Source organism: Odontomachus brunneus, unplaced genomic scaffold, assembly GCF_010583005.1.
Source record: "Odontomachus brunneus isolate Ranch 3 - 2012 unplaced genomic scaffold, Obru_v1 Obru_scaffold_148, whole genome shotgun sequence".
Lineage (NCBI taxonomy): Eukaryota > Metazoa > Arthropoda > Insecta > Hymenoptera > Formicidae > Odontomachus > Odontomachus brunneus.
In genome coordinates, this window is record NW_022639598.1 from 441,687 (window position 1) to 458,379 (window position 16,693).

Here is a 16,693-nt window from a genome sequence, read left to right on the forward strand (position 1 = left end):
ACGCGCTCGCCCCCGCAAGATCCGCGCTTCAGGGTCATCTTGGTCGACAATCGATCTCCAACACAGGGAAAACGTTTTCGCGCGATCAGACGCGTACATTCGCATATACCTGCAACGGTCTCTTATCATACGACCAGCCTCTCGATGATAAGAGCAGACTTGCCATCGCTGACTGCGCGTTCCCTTATCAGCTAACTGCTTCCGCAGCTGACAACCGGGGGCGCGAGTGTTGTCTCTTTCTCTCTCTCTCTCTCTCTCTCTCTCTCTCTCTCTCTCTCTCTTTGCCTCCCACCCTTCCTCCCTGCTTGTCTCTCTTTCTCTCTCTTTCCTACCACCGCCTACGTTCAAGTTGAATTCAACATTGACCGCCGACGCACAAGCCTCGCGCGGTGCAAAAGGCGCGCACGTACGTACACACGTCACCGATATGGCAAAACCGAGTCGACGTACGGTCGCTCTGTCGCGCGCGTCGCACGCGTAAGAGACACGAGGAAGGCAGAAGAGGAAAGAAAAACAAGCCACGCGTATAATGCGTAAGGTCACGCTCGCGCGTTTACGTTCACGGGGTGTCGGCGTGTGCTCGCGTTATTAGCATGAGCATTTCTCAAGACAGCGCCGCTACGATCGTGTGCAGGGAGGTTTTCGACGAGACATCTCATCCGACGAGGGAAGGTAAGCGGATTGCTGTGATATAATAGTTGTAAAATAATGAGTCGGTAGTAGGGAAAACAACCTCGCGTCCTCATCTTCCTCCCCGTCCTCGCCATCCTCCCCGTAGTCGTCGAATGTCAACGAGCCGTCGACGACGACGATGACCCAGCGGATCCAACGCGTCAGCCGTCAGAGCGACGTGTATGCCTGCCCGGAAACAGGGCGTTCGTCGTCGAACTGATCGATGTCCTATCATTTCCTCCTCCCGTAATAGCTGATTCCCAGTGTCCTTCGGACAATTCCACGTGGACATAGCAATTGACGCGCTTTGTCAGCCGGCCGTCGCGACGCGTTCGGAAATGCGAGAATCGCGCGCTACGTTACGCGCGCGAGAGGGAGCAAGATAGAGAATTAATTGGCGCACCGACGTTATTAGAGCGCTCTGTGTAAAATTAGGCGACAAAGCCCGGCTGTCCCACGGCGGCGTTATCGTATTTAGGTCACGATGCAAATGATCGGGTGCAACATCGACGCGGCCACGTTCCTCGACCATGGACGCGCCGTTTTTTGTCCGGCCGTTTCTCCGCGATTTCATCTGTGCCTGCGAGATGGAGCGCACCTATTCGATTCCTCTCTGCTTCGTCGTGTCTCTGCTCTCTTCGCACAAATGCCCGTGTCACATGTATCGCCCGTATCAATAAATTCTCTAACACGCGCCTCTATTCGACCAGGCAGTCGTACGAGATGACGCGCTCCCACATAAGACCAAGCAATCGTCCCCTGAGTTTCGCGAACCCCTCAATCAATGAGAGCAGGAAACGCGTCCTGAACAATCGCTCTCGAGCCTGGAAACAACTCCGCGACCTCGTCAGATCGCGAGCGTTCACAACGAAACGACCAGCGCGGTAGAAGCCGCGAGATCGCGCAAAAAAGCAGGTGTAAACAGGTGTCGTCGGTCGTTTTCAGGATGGCTCGCCGGCCAAGGTGTGTAAAAGAAAGCCGGCGGCGAGTTTCCTTGTTTATTTACACCGCGCCAAGCGGGAGCAGCGGAGAGCGCCCGTTCCCCGACGCTCCGGAAAATCAATAGGGTCCGCAGTGCGGCGAAAGTTTTGTCACGGCACCGGGCGGCAGCGCGGCCGCGTCGGCGAGCCTACACCTTGCCCGCCGAGGCGCTCCTTCCCCGCCGTCACCGTCGCCACGGCGGAGCCGACGGGATTCGGAGGGTCGGCGATGTTTTGCCGCCCCGGGGCATCCCTTGCAGCTGGACATCCCGCAATCCTGACCTCGTCCTCGCGGTGGCTGCGTGCACAGCGCGATCGATCGCGCGTTCGAGGATCGGGTTCGACCAACACTTTGTCCGCCGGGACAGATGGTGGACTCGACTTGCCCCCATACGTCGACCACCACCGCCGCCACCACCGCCAGCAACAGTGGTAGTAGCGGCAACAGCAACGTTACTGCTGCTACTAATGTTACCGTTGGCCGCGCACCACCTGTCCAGGTGTGCAGCTGATGGAATTTTTGAGCGAGACCCCTTGGATAGCTCTCCGCGATCTCGCACGCTTCTTATGGGCGCGCGATACCCGGGAAAGGCCCGGCCTTGACGAGGAGCCGCAAATTCGACGTATTCACCTCGTGACCTCCCCGCGGCGCTTGACCGCAGAGCTACCGGCCACTTCCCCGTCTACCGTTGGAGTTTTTGACCGCTTCTAATTACTGCGGATGGGTGCTCGCGGGGCGGAAGGGGGTGGCTGTTGGACGGTAGCCCGCCGACGTCGTGGAAAGGGTTGAATGTGTGCCATCCGCGGGCGAGATGGAGAGCGAAATCGGGGCGTTGTGGAACCCCGATAATCTATCTATCTCCTTGGAGATCTTATTTTCATTCTCGCAATACAACGACAGGTTTTTCGACCGAAACGTGTCGATGGATTGTTATTACGCTCAAAGAATTGGCCTTCTCTTGACTCCCCATGATCCCTTCATTCTCGTTCGTAAAAAATAGAATTGCCCGCACATTTTTGGCAGCCTCGTTGTCGCGCAAAATCGAATTCCGCGCTTTTGACCGTAAAATGAAAAATCGATAATGCGAAATATCTTCACCGGCGCCGCGGCAAATTGCTGCAAATGCGACTGAAAATCCTGACCCGTTTCAATTATTCCAGAAACAAGAAAGTAGGGTGAAAAAAAAATGACTCCGAGTGCCGTTCCAAATGCGCGGCGCGTTATGCGCGGGCGGGTTTGACGCGATACCGGTCGAATTATTCTTTACGAGAGAAACTCACCTTTCTCGCGAGACGATATTACGCATATCTAATTTTAGTACCTTCGCTTATGACATCACTTCGCGTATACAGCAAGTGCTTTTAATCTACCGTGTTGACGTGACTCCGTGCAGCTCGGGAATTTCGTGTGCTCGAGAGAAACAACGTCTACTCGTGGTCGATAAATGAGTAACGAGGTTTCCCGTCGATTCACACCCCGTGATTGCCGTGAGAGTTTTGACGAAGCGAAACAAGAGTACTGAAGAGTGCGCCCTTTTTCTCTCCGGACGACCTAGTTGAGAGGCGCGCTAATCAGTCATTAAAATTAATCATCAATCGATACGCGTACTCTTTTTTTCATTTTGCTCTGGTGATATGCGAAGGTAATGTTATACACCGCAACATCCTTGTCTCAACGGCGAGCGCGTTAAATGGCCGTAAGCGTATCTTGTCGCATTTTCCATAGGATGAAGTAGCTAAGTACGGGACTACGCGCGCTTTAATACTTTTAACCGGGTTAACCGTGATCAATGAATTATACGATTTACGCGAGCACGGCACAGTAAGACGTGGAGATTCACTTCCGAGCCTTTAAAGTTTATACAAGGGTATTATTAATAAAACGCGCGTACAGCCGGATAAAAATATTCTCTTCCGGCTCAGGTGATTACGTTATTTCTCGGACTGGACGAACATTTTTCCACCGCGCTATTAATTAAGAAGACACGAAAACATAAAAGGATTCACGAGGAGCGAGAAAATTACCTCTTAAACGTTATCTCTGTCCATTTAAAAAACCTACATACGTGGCCGTTGTAAAACCGCGGGTCATATTTCGTCGGCGTATCTCTTTTCGCCAGCAAAAGTCCCAATCCATACACGACTCATTAGCGGAAATTACTCCTGAAAAAGTGCAGGAACGTAGCAATCGCAATGAAAAACAGTAAGTGATAATTCTTCCTCTCAGTTCGGCCTCATCAATCACTGACGTTCCCAAAATAATCCCCAACTTGTCAACCAGCAAGGATTCCTCATTCATTTCATAATGGTATAACTCTCCGTTACTTGGCCTCCCAAACTGACAAGAAAATCTTTACAAAATTGTTCTTAAGTTTCTAATTATCGTAAAAGTATCCTATCTCTGAAAAATTGAAATAATTAATTTGCTTTAATTAAAAGTTCTATGATCGTCGCCATCTATTAAATAGAGTCTTCCTAGCCGACGTGAAAATCTTTACAAAATTTCTCTTAAATTCCTAATTATCTCCAAAGTATCCCATTTTTAATGAAAATTGAAATAATTAATCTACTTTAATTAAAGGTTCTATTATCGTCATCCATTAAATAAAGTCTGCCAAAGCGACGCGAAGGTCTTTACAAAATTTTTCTTAAATTCCTAATTATCGTCAAATTATCCCATTTTCATAAAAATTGAAATAATTAATCTGCTTTAATTAGAACCTGCCTATTATCTCCATCCACGATATCTCTCAGATTGACGCAAGAGTTCGTTGTAGTTTGGAATGCGAATAGCCGAAGGTTAACCGGCATATTAACCGGTTACTTAAACGGCAGAAATAATTAACGGGCGATTATGTGTTTGCAGAACTGTTAGATTATGCGAAACGTCTGGGAATTGATCCCGATGAAGAACCACACCTTCTCGACCTGGCCCGCGAGGGTCTCATGGCGGCCCTGCCCAAGGGCTGGTCTCCGTGTTTCCACGAGGCCTCCGGAGCCTGGTATTACTACCAGGCATCTACCGGTTACACTTCTTGGGAGCATCCCCTGGACGAAGTCTACAGGAAGCTCGTGGAGCAGGCCAAAGCCGGCAAGCGGCAAATGAGTCTCGGTACGCGCTTTAACGCGTTTGCTTCCCTGACAGCGATCGAGGCTCGAGGAGGACGATGATGACGGAAATTATCACCTCTCACGACCGTGTTCGCACCTTCCTCGCGTCACGCGCAATCTCCCGAGGCTCTCGCGATTCTCTCCCTTCTGCCGGAGCTCCGATAGACGAGAGCAAGGGAGTACTTAGGGTATTCTTGAAAGGCTAGAAATAACGCTTTGAAGGGATTTTTAATGAGACCGCGAGTCCCTCGGCCGAGTCTTTCAGGCGGATAAGCAACAGCGGGGAATCTTCTCTTCATTTTTCGGGGAGAGCGTCGCGCGCTGAATTCGCGAGCGAGTATATTACGCGAGACCCCGTGCTCTGCATGTATACTCTCGCGCTCATGAGAACGTAATTTATTTTCATACGACGAGTCTAATGAGGAATCTAATAATAAATAATCTAATAATACGACATATTGCTCTGCCCTTGTGCGACGAGAGCTCGCACATGACACGAGTCCTCTCGGCGCGCACGCGACTCGATTAGCCGATCCGTCCGGTTTCGTCCGTGGCTCCGCGTTGTTACGATTTCATACGTAACGCGCGACGTAACGCGACATAGTTTCTTCGCTCTTTCTTGTCGGTGCTGTCTCCTGCCGCGAATTATTTACTACGCGTAGTATTATTTCGGTTTGCCGAGTGCTCAAGTAATTTAATTCGCGAGAGTCGCGCCCGCGCCGTTAATCGCGCGTGTCGCACGCTCGCCGTCTAACACGCCCGACGTTGTTTCGCGCGCGTCATCGGGACGCCACGCGGTAATGGATCGGCAAGTATCGTGCGACTTGGCATTGCACATGATATGCACCTCTGGCTTTCCGTCAAACTGCGCGAGAGGCGCGCCCGTATTTTTAGATCCTTCCGCAAAGTATCACGCGCTGCTCCGCCGTTACCGCGAGAGTGCTAATGCTTCTCGATTTACAGGAGGACTCGCGCGCGGGAAACGTCACAAATGGGGGTAAAATGATGAGAAGTTCCCCTCTCGCGCTTGAAGCTCCGTTCCACGAAGTTCTCCGCAAGACAGACAGTACGAATAGTCGAGGCCGTTCTGCAATTTTTATTTTTATTTACTTTTTCTTTTTGTACTTTAGTCAGTTGTTATTTTACGATATATTTCGCAATATGTCTTATATTTCGCAATACATATTTCCCTTTAGAGAAAAAGAATTTCTGTCGCATATATTCCAACGGTAGATTCGATTTTTAAACATACACTTTGCGGCTGCGGCTATGAGTCACGGTATAGGAATAAACACTTTCATGTGTTTACGATGATCATTTAATTATAAGGCAGGATGAGCATTCGTGACACACCCATTGTCAACTTGCAAAAAAGGCAAACTTTCCAACCACGAATGTATATTAGATGAAATTGAACAAAAAGAGTTCTCTATCATTTTGCAAACAGTCGCATAAATTTTTAGTTATTTATTAGAAGATTGCTGCGCGATTTTACGTGGCAATGCACCAATCTTTTATAATCAATGTTGATATGAAAATCTATGTCATTTGTAAAATGATAGTGAAATTTCGTGTTCAGTTTGATGAGTTCTACTAACCTAGAACGGGTATATCATGAATTATTAGATACCTTGAGTATATTTTAACATCTCGCGATACATTAGATCAGGAAATTTATCAAACTCTATATGTTTTCTTGATTAAACAACTCAATAGGGAGATCGAGGTGAATGCGGGTAAATGTGAAAAAATGTGTGAATTCAGCACTCGAAATATCTCGGAGATTATCATTTAGGTGCTTATCGCGAGTTGGTAAACACGTTTCACACGAAAACATTCGCGATAATGAGAAATTGAAAGATACGATGAACTCGAGAAGATGTAACGGGATGACGTGTGTCGTATCAGTCGACTTTTTCACGCACTACAATATAACACGTGGATTATCTCAGAGACGTAACATAAGAACGGAAAGTATTCAATTTTCGCGAAATACTCGCATTCTGTAATCGCGATATCACGACCACGTTAACCTCGTAAAACGGCCAAGTTCCATTATTCGTGAGTACATCTCTTTTTGTCAACGAGATATTTTTCTCCCGTTTCGCCCGTCTTGCGACTCATTTGTGCACTCGCACGACTTTCGGGATCAACTAAATTGGCTCACTCCGACATTCCGATCTCTCGGTATTCAATGTCAATGTTGTGCAGTTTGTAGACGTTACATAAATGAGTAACAGCTTTCAGACCCTGAGGCGTCTACTTGGAACTACTACTACTATTCTTCATTTTTTGTGATAATCACACAAATTAGCCCGGAACGCACGTTTCAGTTGTTTACGTAATCGGACGTCGCCGACGTTGAGAGGTGCACAGTTTCTTCTCACGTTTCGCGAGCGAGACTTCGATCGAGAGACACGATCGCGCGCGACATTCACGACGGACAAGCAGTGTCTCCTGGTTTATTTTGTACGAGAGGAATTTTCTCTCCGTGTTATTTTTATATAACTCTGCGTAAACTCTGTCATTTCTCCGCGGCGTACCTCTTGTTTACACCGGCACGTCAATTTTTTTCCATTTGGATACACCCGACGCGAAATTCGTAAATGCTAATAAAAACTATGAGAAGTTAGGAAAATAGACCAACGGGGCAAAAACTGAAGTATTCTCGATGCCGCAGAGGAAGATTCCAAGACCACGGCGAAGGATCTCGAATCTCATGAGGAGGCGACCTTGCCGAAGGAGACCATCATCCCGAAGGAGACCGCCGTCCCCAAGGAAACCACCATCACAACCACCACCATCACCACCACCACCACCACTACTTCCAGTACCACTTCTAAAGAGACCACCAGCCATCCCAAGCCCGCCATAGCAGGCACCAAGATTCCCATGAAGCTGGCGCCTCTGAGGAAGGTCGAGAAGCCTAACGGTTCTTCGGTTCGAAAGAGGGAGCGACCCTCGTCCTTCGACAGACTCCAGTCCAGACGAGAGAGCGACTCCAAATCCGACTTGATATCCATGTCGAGCGATCGGACTTCCAGGGACTATACCAACCTGAGATTCCAGGATCCGCGGTTCTACGAGTGCCCAAAGCTGCTGGAAACGACGGGCACGTCGACCACGACGACGAGCACGACCACGACTACGACAAGCGCGACGCCCACGAAAAAGGAGCTCGATCTAAAGGAGGTGCTGAAGAGATCGGAGTCACTGAGCCCGTGGCACGAGAAGGACTGGGAACAGCTGTCCAGCAAGTTCAGCTCCGAGGAGAACATCATCGACATCGATAAGCTCAGCGCCAGCACGCTCGCTCGACCGGAGAGGCTGGAGAAGTTCGACAAGGAGAAGCACCCGAGCCAGTTGGGTCAACAGAAGGAGCTGACCCTCAGCGGCGGGGGATCGATGTTTCTGAAGAGCAACAGGAGCAGGGACACCACACCCAGCCAGGATGGTGGTAAACTGGAGGATTTCCGTGCGTTGACCGTTTCTGATGAAAGCAACAACGCCATCATCGGCGACCGACCCAAGTCTATCCTGAGGGAGAAGCAATTGGAAGACGGTAAGTTTAGCGTGTAGAGTCATGCATATCTCGCGGTGATTTCGCAAGGACGAGCTTGTCCGCGCAATATGTTTGCAAATTTATCGCGACTACATCCGAGATCTCGTAAATTCCTAACGAATCGACAAGTTGGAGTGAAGAACTTAAAGAATTTTGCTTCGATTGTGGATAGACGACAGACCATTGGACGAAGAGCGCAAGAGCGTACGTTTCGACTTGGAGAAGGAGATTGACATCAAGTTCACGTACTCTGAGTCCGAGGACGACTGGGAGTCCGAGTCGGATGATCAAAATCTCCGGATATCGGCAGTGATAAGCAATAAAATCACTGGCTCCATTCTGTCGCCGTTGAAGCCAAGCCCGCCCAGCCTGGAGGACGACAACAACGACGATACTAAGAAGGACAACTATTCCAACGAGAAGGGACAAAAGGACAAGGCAGAGTTGGAAGTTGGCAGACGGCGTTTGTCATTGGAGAAGATCGAAACCGTGTCGAAGAACGCAAAGATAGTCGGCAGACGGTTCCTCGTGCAGAACGTTTCGGAGAACGAGCACCGCAGCCAGATGACGAGGGACAATTTGGAGAGAGATAACAGTCTCGATTATCTGCCAAGCAAGTTCGAGAAGGTGAAGAACATCGACCTAGTGTCGAAGAGCGAGAGCGACAGCGTCGCGAAGAGCAGCGACTCCGAGGAGACGCGCCGCACGAGGTCCATCGTCGAGAGAGCGAGACGCGCGGCCAACCGTCTGTCAAATCGACAACTTGAAGACGACGAGTCGTCGGACGTGTCCAAGATCAATCAGGATTACGTGACCGCGAAGAAGGAGCGGTTCGTACGACCCAAACTGGAGTACTCGCGCAGCATTGACGACATGAAGATGAAGATGAACCGGGAGCACGAGAAGGAGGTCGAGGCTTTCAAGATTGAGCTCGAGGTAAAGCTACAGGAGAGGAAGAAGGAGCTCGAGGAGAACTTCGTGCAGCAGAAGATTCTGCTGCAACAGTTCTGGAACCAGAGGCTAGAGGAAGTTAAGCAGGAAATGACGCAGAAGGTAATTGGATTTTTATAATGTCGAATTACTCTCTCTCGACATGTAATGCAAATTGTACTAGTTTTATCAGAAAAGATGTTATTTTATCGAGATTTTTAATATATATTTTTAATATTTATATATAATATATTTTCCTCAAGTCTATTTTTCCGCTAGATTTGCATATTTCATTATCAGCTCCCTGTATCTAATTTTACAGAGCGAGTTTTACAAACGCTTTAAATATTTCAACATTAATCACTATCCGAGATTGTGAAATACGCGGTTCTTTATATAAGTGTATTTTTAATAAAAATATATTTATAAGATACTCGTTATAAAAATTTTTAATAAAAATATATTTATAAGATAGTCGTTTCGTAGATCTAAAGCGAGATTTGAAATAGATTGTTTCAAGAGCCTGTCGCACGCCGTTTTACAGGAAGAACAGGAGATTCAAGCGTTGATTACCGAAATGGACGAAGCTAGAATAGAAAATTTGAAGAAGGTTCGCGCGGAACTGGAAGTCTGTTACGAGAAAGAGCGTCAAGAGATATTGTCCAACCTGAAGACGGAACTCGACGAGAGGAAGAGAGAGCTTCTGGAGCTGCGAAATCAGGAGATGGGCAAGTTGGAAAACGAGCACGAACGCGACCTCGGCGAGGAGAAACTCGCAAAGCTGAACGAGTACGAGTTGAAGAAACAGCACTCTGAGAAGATTGAGACGATGAAGAAGGAACTGGACAAGGAACTGGAAGACTTGCGCAATGAACTAAGAATGCAGCAACGGGAAAAGATCACCAAATTCACCGAAGATCACGAGCAGTGCCTAGCCGAAATCCTCCGCGACTTCAGAATGGACGTGAGTATTCGATGCGAGTATTAACCCATCTGCATCAGAAGTGAATATATTAATTTACTTGGTTATTATTTATTTATAATTATTCATTTGTACAGGAAATTATTTCTTCGGTATAACAAACATAATTTGCAATTGATTATATAAATTTCAAAACGTTAATTATCACGGAAGCGAATATATCCGCGTTCTGCCGAGGTTAGACCGAATCACAAGATTCTAAATTCGTTTCATTAAATATTTTTAAATTGCTTATTGGTGCAAATGAGTTAATTAGCAAGTGTGATAACCCAATATCTTACAGTTCTGTTGTCAACATTAAAATTTGGCAACAAATGGAATTATCATAGCTCATTACATTTTCTTTTAAATCTATCACAGTAACTAATCCGTCTGTTGTGACTTCAGGAGGCTCTCGCTCGCAAAATGTACAAGGAGCGATTGGAGGAGATTCGCGCGGATTTCGCGCGGGACGCCGAGAAGGAGACAAGGAAGCAGGCCGAGCGAGCCATTCAGCAAGATAGTATTGACTTTGAGAGGATGCGCTGCGAGAAAAGACTGCTGCAGGATAAGTACACGGCGCTCAAGGAAAAATACATGAAGCTGAAGAACGACGTTCGCCTCGCGGTCGAGAGGAGAAGCAGAAGGAAGGAGGGTTATACCACGGCCTCGGAAACCGAGAGATCGGCATCTACCCGGACCAGAACGGAGAGGACCGAGTCGTCGGAACAAAAGTGAGTTCTCTCATCACAAGCGTGTCGTCGATCACTTACGATTCGACGTATCTTGGAGCACTCGCCGAAGCAGACCAACTGAATTCCGAAAGAAGAGAGCGATATATCGTAATCGAACAATCCACGAACTCTCTTCTGACTCAGTGCACGTGATTCTCTCTCTCTCTCTCTCTCTCTCTCTCTCTCTCTCTCTCTCGCTCTCTCTCTCTCTCTCTCTCGCTCTCTCTCTCTCTCTCTCTCGCTCTCTCTCTCTCTCTCTCTCGCTCTCTCTCTCTCTCTCTCTCGCTCTCTCTCTCTCTCTCTCTCGCTCTCTCTCTCTCTCTCTCTCGCTCTCTCTCTCTCTCTCTCTCGCTCTCTCTCTCTCTCTCTCTCGCTCTCTCTCTCTCTCTCTCTCGCTCTCTCTCTCTCTCTCTCTCGCTCTCTCTCTCTCTCTCTCTCGCTCTCTCTCTCTCTCTCTCTCGCTCTCTCTCTCTCTCTCTCTCGCTCTCTCTCTCTCTCTCTCTCGCTCTCTCTCTCTCTCTCTCTCGCTCTCTCTCTCTCTCTCTCTCGCTCTCTCTCTCTCTCTCTCTCGCTCTCTCTCTCTCTCTCTCTCGCTCTCTCTCTCTCTCTCTCTCGCTCTCTCTCTCTCTCTCTCTCGCTCTCTCTCTCTCTCTCTCTCGCTCTCTCTCTCTCTCTCTCTCGCTCTCTCTCTCTCTCTCTCTCGCTCTCTCTCTCTCTCTCTCTCGCTCTCTCTCTCTCTCTCTCTCGCTCTCTCTCTCTCTCTCTCTCGCTCTCTCTCTCTCTCTCTCTCGCTCTCTCTCTCTCTCTCTCTCGCTCTCTCTCTCTCTCTCTCTCGCTCTCTCTCTCTCTCTCTCTCGCTCTCTCTCTCTCTCTCTCTCGCTCTCTCTCTCTCTCTCTCTCGCTCTCTCTCTCTCTCTCTCTCGCTCTCTCTCTCTCTCTCTCTCGCTCTCTCTCTCTCTCTCTCTCGCTCTCTCTCTCTCTCTCTCTCGCTCTCTCTCTCTCTCTCTCTCGCTCTCTCTCTCTCTCTCTCTCGCTCTCTCTCTCTCTCTCTCTCGCTCTCTCTCTCTCTCTCTCTCGCTCTCTCTCTCTCTCTCTCTCGCTCTCTCTCTCTCTCTCTCTCGCTCTCTCTCTCTCTCTCTCTCCTCTCTCTCCTCTCTCTCTCTCTCTCTCTCTCTCTCTCTCTCTCGTATCACTGACTTAATGGAAGATAATAGATAGATGAAGAGATTAAAGTTAAACGATACGATTATATTAAATGGGAATTACTCTTTATATATCTCAGATTCATCAGGGCTAGTCTGCTTCGGCGCGAGTGCACGAGTACCCGCTATATAATATCGAGATATAACGTTTCCTGGTGATTTTGTTCGTGATTAACACGGATTAACGAATGAATGCAAATAACCGGTCTCTGATTCTTAGTATACGCACGCCCGGCGTATAGCGCACACGAGCATGACATTTCTCACGTTACATCTCATTAATATACTCCTTTTTCTCTCTTGATGTGATCACCACCTTCTTTGACCTTCCTGGCGATAATTAGCGAGACTTTTTGGTCTCGCGACATTTAGCGTCGGAGTATAGACGACAGATTGGAAGTCCGTTCAGCTGACAAACTGGATGCTGGCCAGCTTATTATTGCAGGAGATACCTCAAATTCTCAGCAGGCATAATTATGCTCGAGACGTTAGAATTCTCGCTAGTTCGTGGCACACCATAGTGTGAATGTTGCACGTCCATTCTCGATATCATTCTCATTAGTACCTTCGCAGTCTACGATCGTCGGTCCCAGTTGGTCGAGCGGCGCGTACACGACGTAGCGTGTCGTCCCCCGGTCGAGGTCACGAGCGTACTGTGAAGGTACTCCGTCATGTTCATGCGATTCGCCCTAATGTCTGGCTATAGGCCTTAAATCGTGCTCCAGCAGTACTCCGCTGAGGAACGCGCGTTCGAGCCCGGTAACAAACGCGAAATCGCAGGAGGGCCAGTGCGCGAGCGAGCAGGCCGAAGAGCAAAACGATCCGGACAGCAATTCGAGGAGTCTGAAGGCGGCGGCGGGGTTTCAGAAACCCGCCGCCTCTTCCACAGCCGCCACCGCCGCCGTCGCCGCTGCCGTCGCCGCCGCCGCCGCCGCCGCTCCTCCCGCCGCCGCCGTCTCATCCGGCGCTGTTGGCTCGAAGAACGCGGCAAAATTTGAGTCCGACGACACCACCACCGCCAGTGAGACGAACACCAACATGATGATGATGAAGAAGAGGAAGAGCTTCACCAAGAAGGCCGCGGCGACCGCAGCTCGCTCGAGCGCGGCCAGCGGCAACAACAACAATCTGGAGAACCCCGTGGAGAACATACGGAAGCAGTTGAAGAAGCTGGAGGACCTCGGCGATCAACTGCCGAGCAACGAAACGGCCTATACAGTGCGATATCCTTTCCAAGATAAAGGTGATTGTCTTAAAGCTACCACGTGACAGATCATGATCTATCTTCATTTTTAACGACAAATGGGAGGGATATACGGTTGTGTGACCGTCGCGGGGTCTCCAAAGGTTTAAGATCGGGATTCAAAACCAGGTCAGGTCGGGTCGGGTTGAATCAGATCGGGTTTAAAGACTCGATAAACAAAAGGTTCTTCTTTTCTCGGAGAATGCGCAATATACAGTTCAGATCGAAAACGAGGATTTATTATGTTTTTTCACGCGCGCGGACCGTACAAATTCTTTCCTCTCTCTCTTTCTCTCTTTCTCTTTCTTTTTTTGTCTCTCTCTTTCCTATTTTTCTTTCTTAGATGGATGTATCGGAACTTTGATAGTAGGAGTTCGCGTTATCGTGCTCGTTTGTACATCCCAGTGCAACGAAATTGGCGCATTTTACGATATTAAAAAGGGCTGTGAATAAGGAGGTTTGCCTATTTTCGTGTATATTTAACAATATAATTTTACAATTGTAAATACACACGAGTGTACTTTGATGTGATATCCTTGGTATTTGATTATACATTGTTACATTTTTTTTGCCTTTATTTCTTTTATCGTCATGTTTAATTGCTATTGTCACCGATCGATCGATTCCGTCGAGCTCCTCTCTGTGTACTTAATTATACACACGTACAGTAGTATATAGTTAATTATTGCCTTTCTCTTATAAGTGTGTAAATAACTCGTCGAACAGCCGGGGTTTGATCCATGGTGTCTCTAAGTCGGATTTGCGCGATGTGATTCCCATCTACTGCGTATTTTTCTTATTTCCACCGACCGAATATTGTCACAAGGATGTGTTTGATTATTTCCTTTCTTTTTGCCGTAGGACTGTATAGACTTTACTTTGATTAACGGCTTATACTCTTCGACTTGCTCGTAAGTGCACCATATCCAGTTTCTTTCTTTTGCTTTCGCACGCTGTCTTCACGTATCCCACTTCCCCGTCACCCACTCTCGTCATCTCGACTCTCGACATCAGAGGCTTCACACAATTCTAACGCTTGCGAGACTCTCGGGCTTACACGTGACCTTCGCTCGAATAGTCGAATGCAACAGTGCTCTACCTCTTACAGCGCCGGCGAACGCCTCTTCGGAGCTAGAGTTCTTCCGTCACCGGATTCACGTGGAGAGGGACTCGGTGAGGAGGGCTCGCGAGGCGCTCAGACAACAGAGAAGTGCCTTTCAGGGTAGGCAGAGAGCTTGGAAACAGCGAAGCGCGAGGGCCACTTTGGAACAACTGGTGCAGGTATCGTCGATATCGGAAAAGAAGAGATCGATGGTCTGATGGTCATGACGTTGACGCCCTTCGATTTTCACTTCTCATAATTTTACATTGGCGAAAAATCAGAACTACGTTTAGTATAATAAACCAGACAATATACATTTCTAAAGAATGCTTTAGACGTATAAAGATGTCTAGAAAGAGCAAAACGTCATTTAGGAGTTTGTGCTTTCTGATAAACTTGATTAAACTTGAGTGTGTGCAAAGGTTTTTTTAATTAAATAACTATATAATAATTTCTATATATAAACTATATATAAATTCTTCTATATATAAACTATATATAAATTCTACATATAAACTATATATAAATTCTTCTATACGACCTAATGATTTTTTTTTTCGTTTTTCTTCCAGGAAGAGCGCGAACTCTCCGACATGGAAGTGAGTTTGCATCGCACCAGGAGCCTACTGGGCGAGAAAGTCATCCACCTGAAACACTTGGAACAGTCTCTGGAGCGAGTCGCGAACGACAAGCGAAACGAAAACGACGCGTCTTCCACGAAAAACGATGAACTGACATTGAGCGACATGTCTAGCGCCAGCAGCGGCTTCAGCTCGACTGATTTGGGAACTGACACTTTCGTAGGTGAGTTGCAGACAAAATCGCGAAAAAAGATCAAATTATTTCTCAATATAATAAAATTTAGGCATCAAAAGCACACGACACACAAGGGCAAGATAAACTTCTTATGTAATAGTAACGTTTGCGTAAAGTAAGACAAGTGTCAAAGTGTTTCCTCTTAAACAGACCTCGCATAATTATTCTTGTATTTAAGTTCGCGAATTATCCTCAATTCTATGACGAACGGAGATATCGTATAATTTTCTTCGAAAATAGCTTAGGACGGAAGTAAATCGTACAAACACTTAACGCAACGTACGAATGTCACATCAGCAATGAATTTGCGTTACATTGTATAGTCTGTTGTTGGAAATCTAGATAAGCCAGATCATTACCAAGAGTCCACCGAAATCATCGCGAGCTTAGAAAATTTGAACTCGGAAATACGAGAAATCTGGGATGTCTTGAATAAACGCCAGGATAGCAACATACCTCCAACACCGGCTCTCATGTACTCTTATCTGCGATGGTTACGGTTTCATCATCTCACCGCGCAGCCTAACACCGTACAAGGTAAAGAAAATACACAGCTTATGTCTAATAACTTACATATTATTCTATTATTACGAATCAAACGTGAAAGAGTGCCTCAAACTCGCCGAGCCAACTGTCAACGACATATTATTACTCGAGAATACTTAAAGAAAGTCCCAAAACATCAAAGTAAACGAAAAGTTGCTCTTGGAGTCATCCGATAAAGTCGCCCAAAGTTTACACTCTTGAATGCATTAACGAGGTAGTAACGCTATCAACTATCGCAATTTCGATATTTCGATATTAGTCCTTCGTCTCCAAGTGCCCTCAGGAATTCGTCGTTAATAATTGATCCGGTGTAAATCCGCGACATTCTGTATATCATAAAACTCTTTCAAAACAGTATTACCCGGTATTGATTGTGTACAAATTCTAATCAATCGCGCGATAAAATTGCATTTGCTATTTTTCTATTTTCCACAAGTAAAAAGAAGCACGGAGAAGTAGATATGGTAAAGGATTTCTTTTTTTAGTCACTTGGCGATTATCTCTTTTTGCCTCTAACGAATTACGGGGCTTAATTATATCTGTTTCTTTTATTTTTTAGGTGCCTTTGGTACTCCCAACATACAGCCCAACATCTTATCTCAATTAACCACCGCGCAACCTCCCGCCACCACGACTCAAAATATCATCGCCCAGTACGGCCCTAATAGCGGCTTTACCACCAGCGTTGGTACGGTCGAGAGAAGCGCCTCGAATTTAATGGAAAGGACCAGAAACCTCAGGGATTGGCTACGCCAAGCTCGCATTGAAACTACCGACCTGATTAGTCCGGGTCAAGCGACTCTTTAAATCCAGGCTGACATCCGGGGGGGGGGG

At 47.3% G+C, this 16,693-nt stretch overlaps 1 protein-coding gene across 6 annotated transcripts in view; it reads left to right on the plus strand.

The window, feature by feature from the left end:
- Nucleotides 1-370: 370 nt before the first annotated feature.
- Nucleotides 371-16,693, plus strand: part of LOC116850526 (centrosomal protein of 164 kDa) — a 19,850-nt gene continuing 3,527 nt past the window's right edge. For 2 of the 6 annotated variants that reach the window (XR_004379365.1, XM_032828918.1), the window contains exons 1-11: nt 371-672; nt 4,519-4,764; nt 7,444-8,325; nt 8,498-9,378; nt 9,800-10,219; nt 10,625-10,950; nt 12,878-13,395; nt 14,504-14,676; nt 15,070-15,301; nt 15,656-15,850; nt 16,419-16,682. Coding sequence is in view for 5 of the 6 variants with exons in the window: in XM_032828918.1 (XP_032684809.1) it covers nt 594-672; nt 4,519-4,764; nt 7,444-8,325; nt 8,498-9,378; nt 9,800-10,219; nt 10,625-10,950; nt 12,878-13,395; nt 14,504-14,676; nt 15,070-15,301; nt 15,656-15,850; nt 16,419-16,666 (4,200 nt within the window). In the remaining variant the exon portion in view is untranslated. Of the gene's footprint in view, nt 673-4,518; nt 4,765-5,891; nt 6,825-7,443; nt 8,326-8,497; nt 9,379-9,799; nt 10,220-10,624; nt 10,951-12,877; nt 13,396-14,256; nt 14,307-14,503; nt 14,677-15,069; nt 15,302-15,636; nt 15,851-16,418; nt 16,683-16,693 lie in introns of those variants that run through there. The other 4 variants (XM_032828920.1, XM_032828921.1, XM_032828922.1 and 1 more) reach the window with 4 other exon arrangements.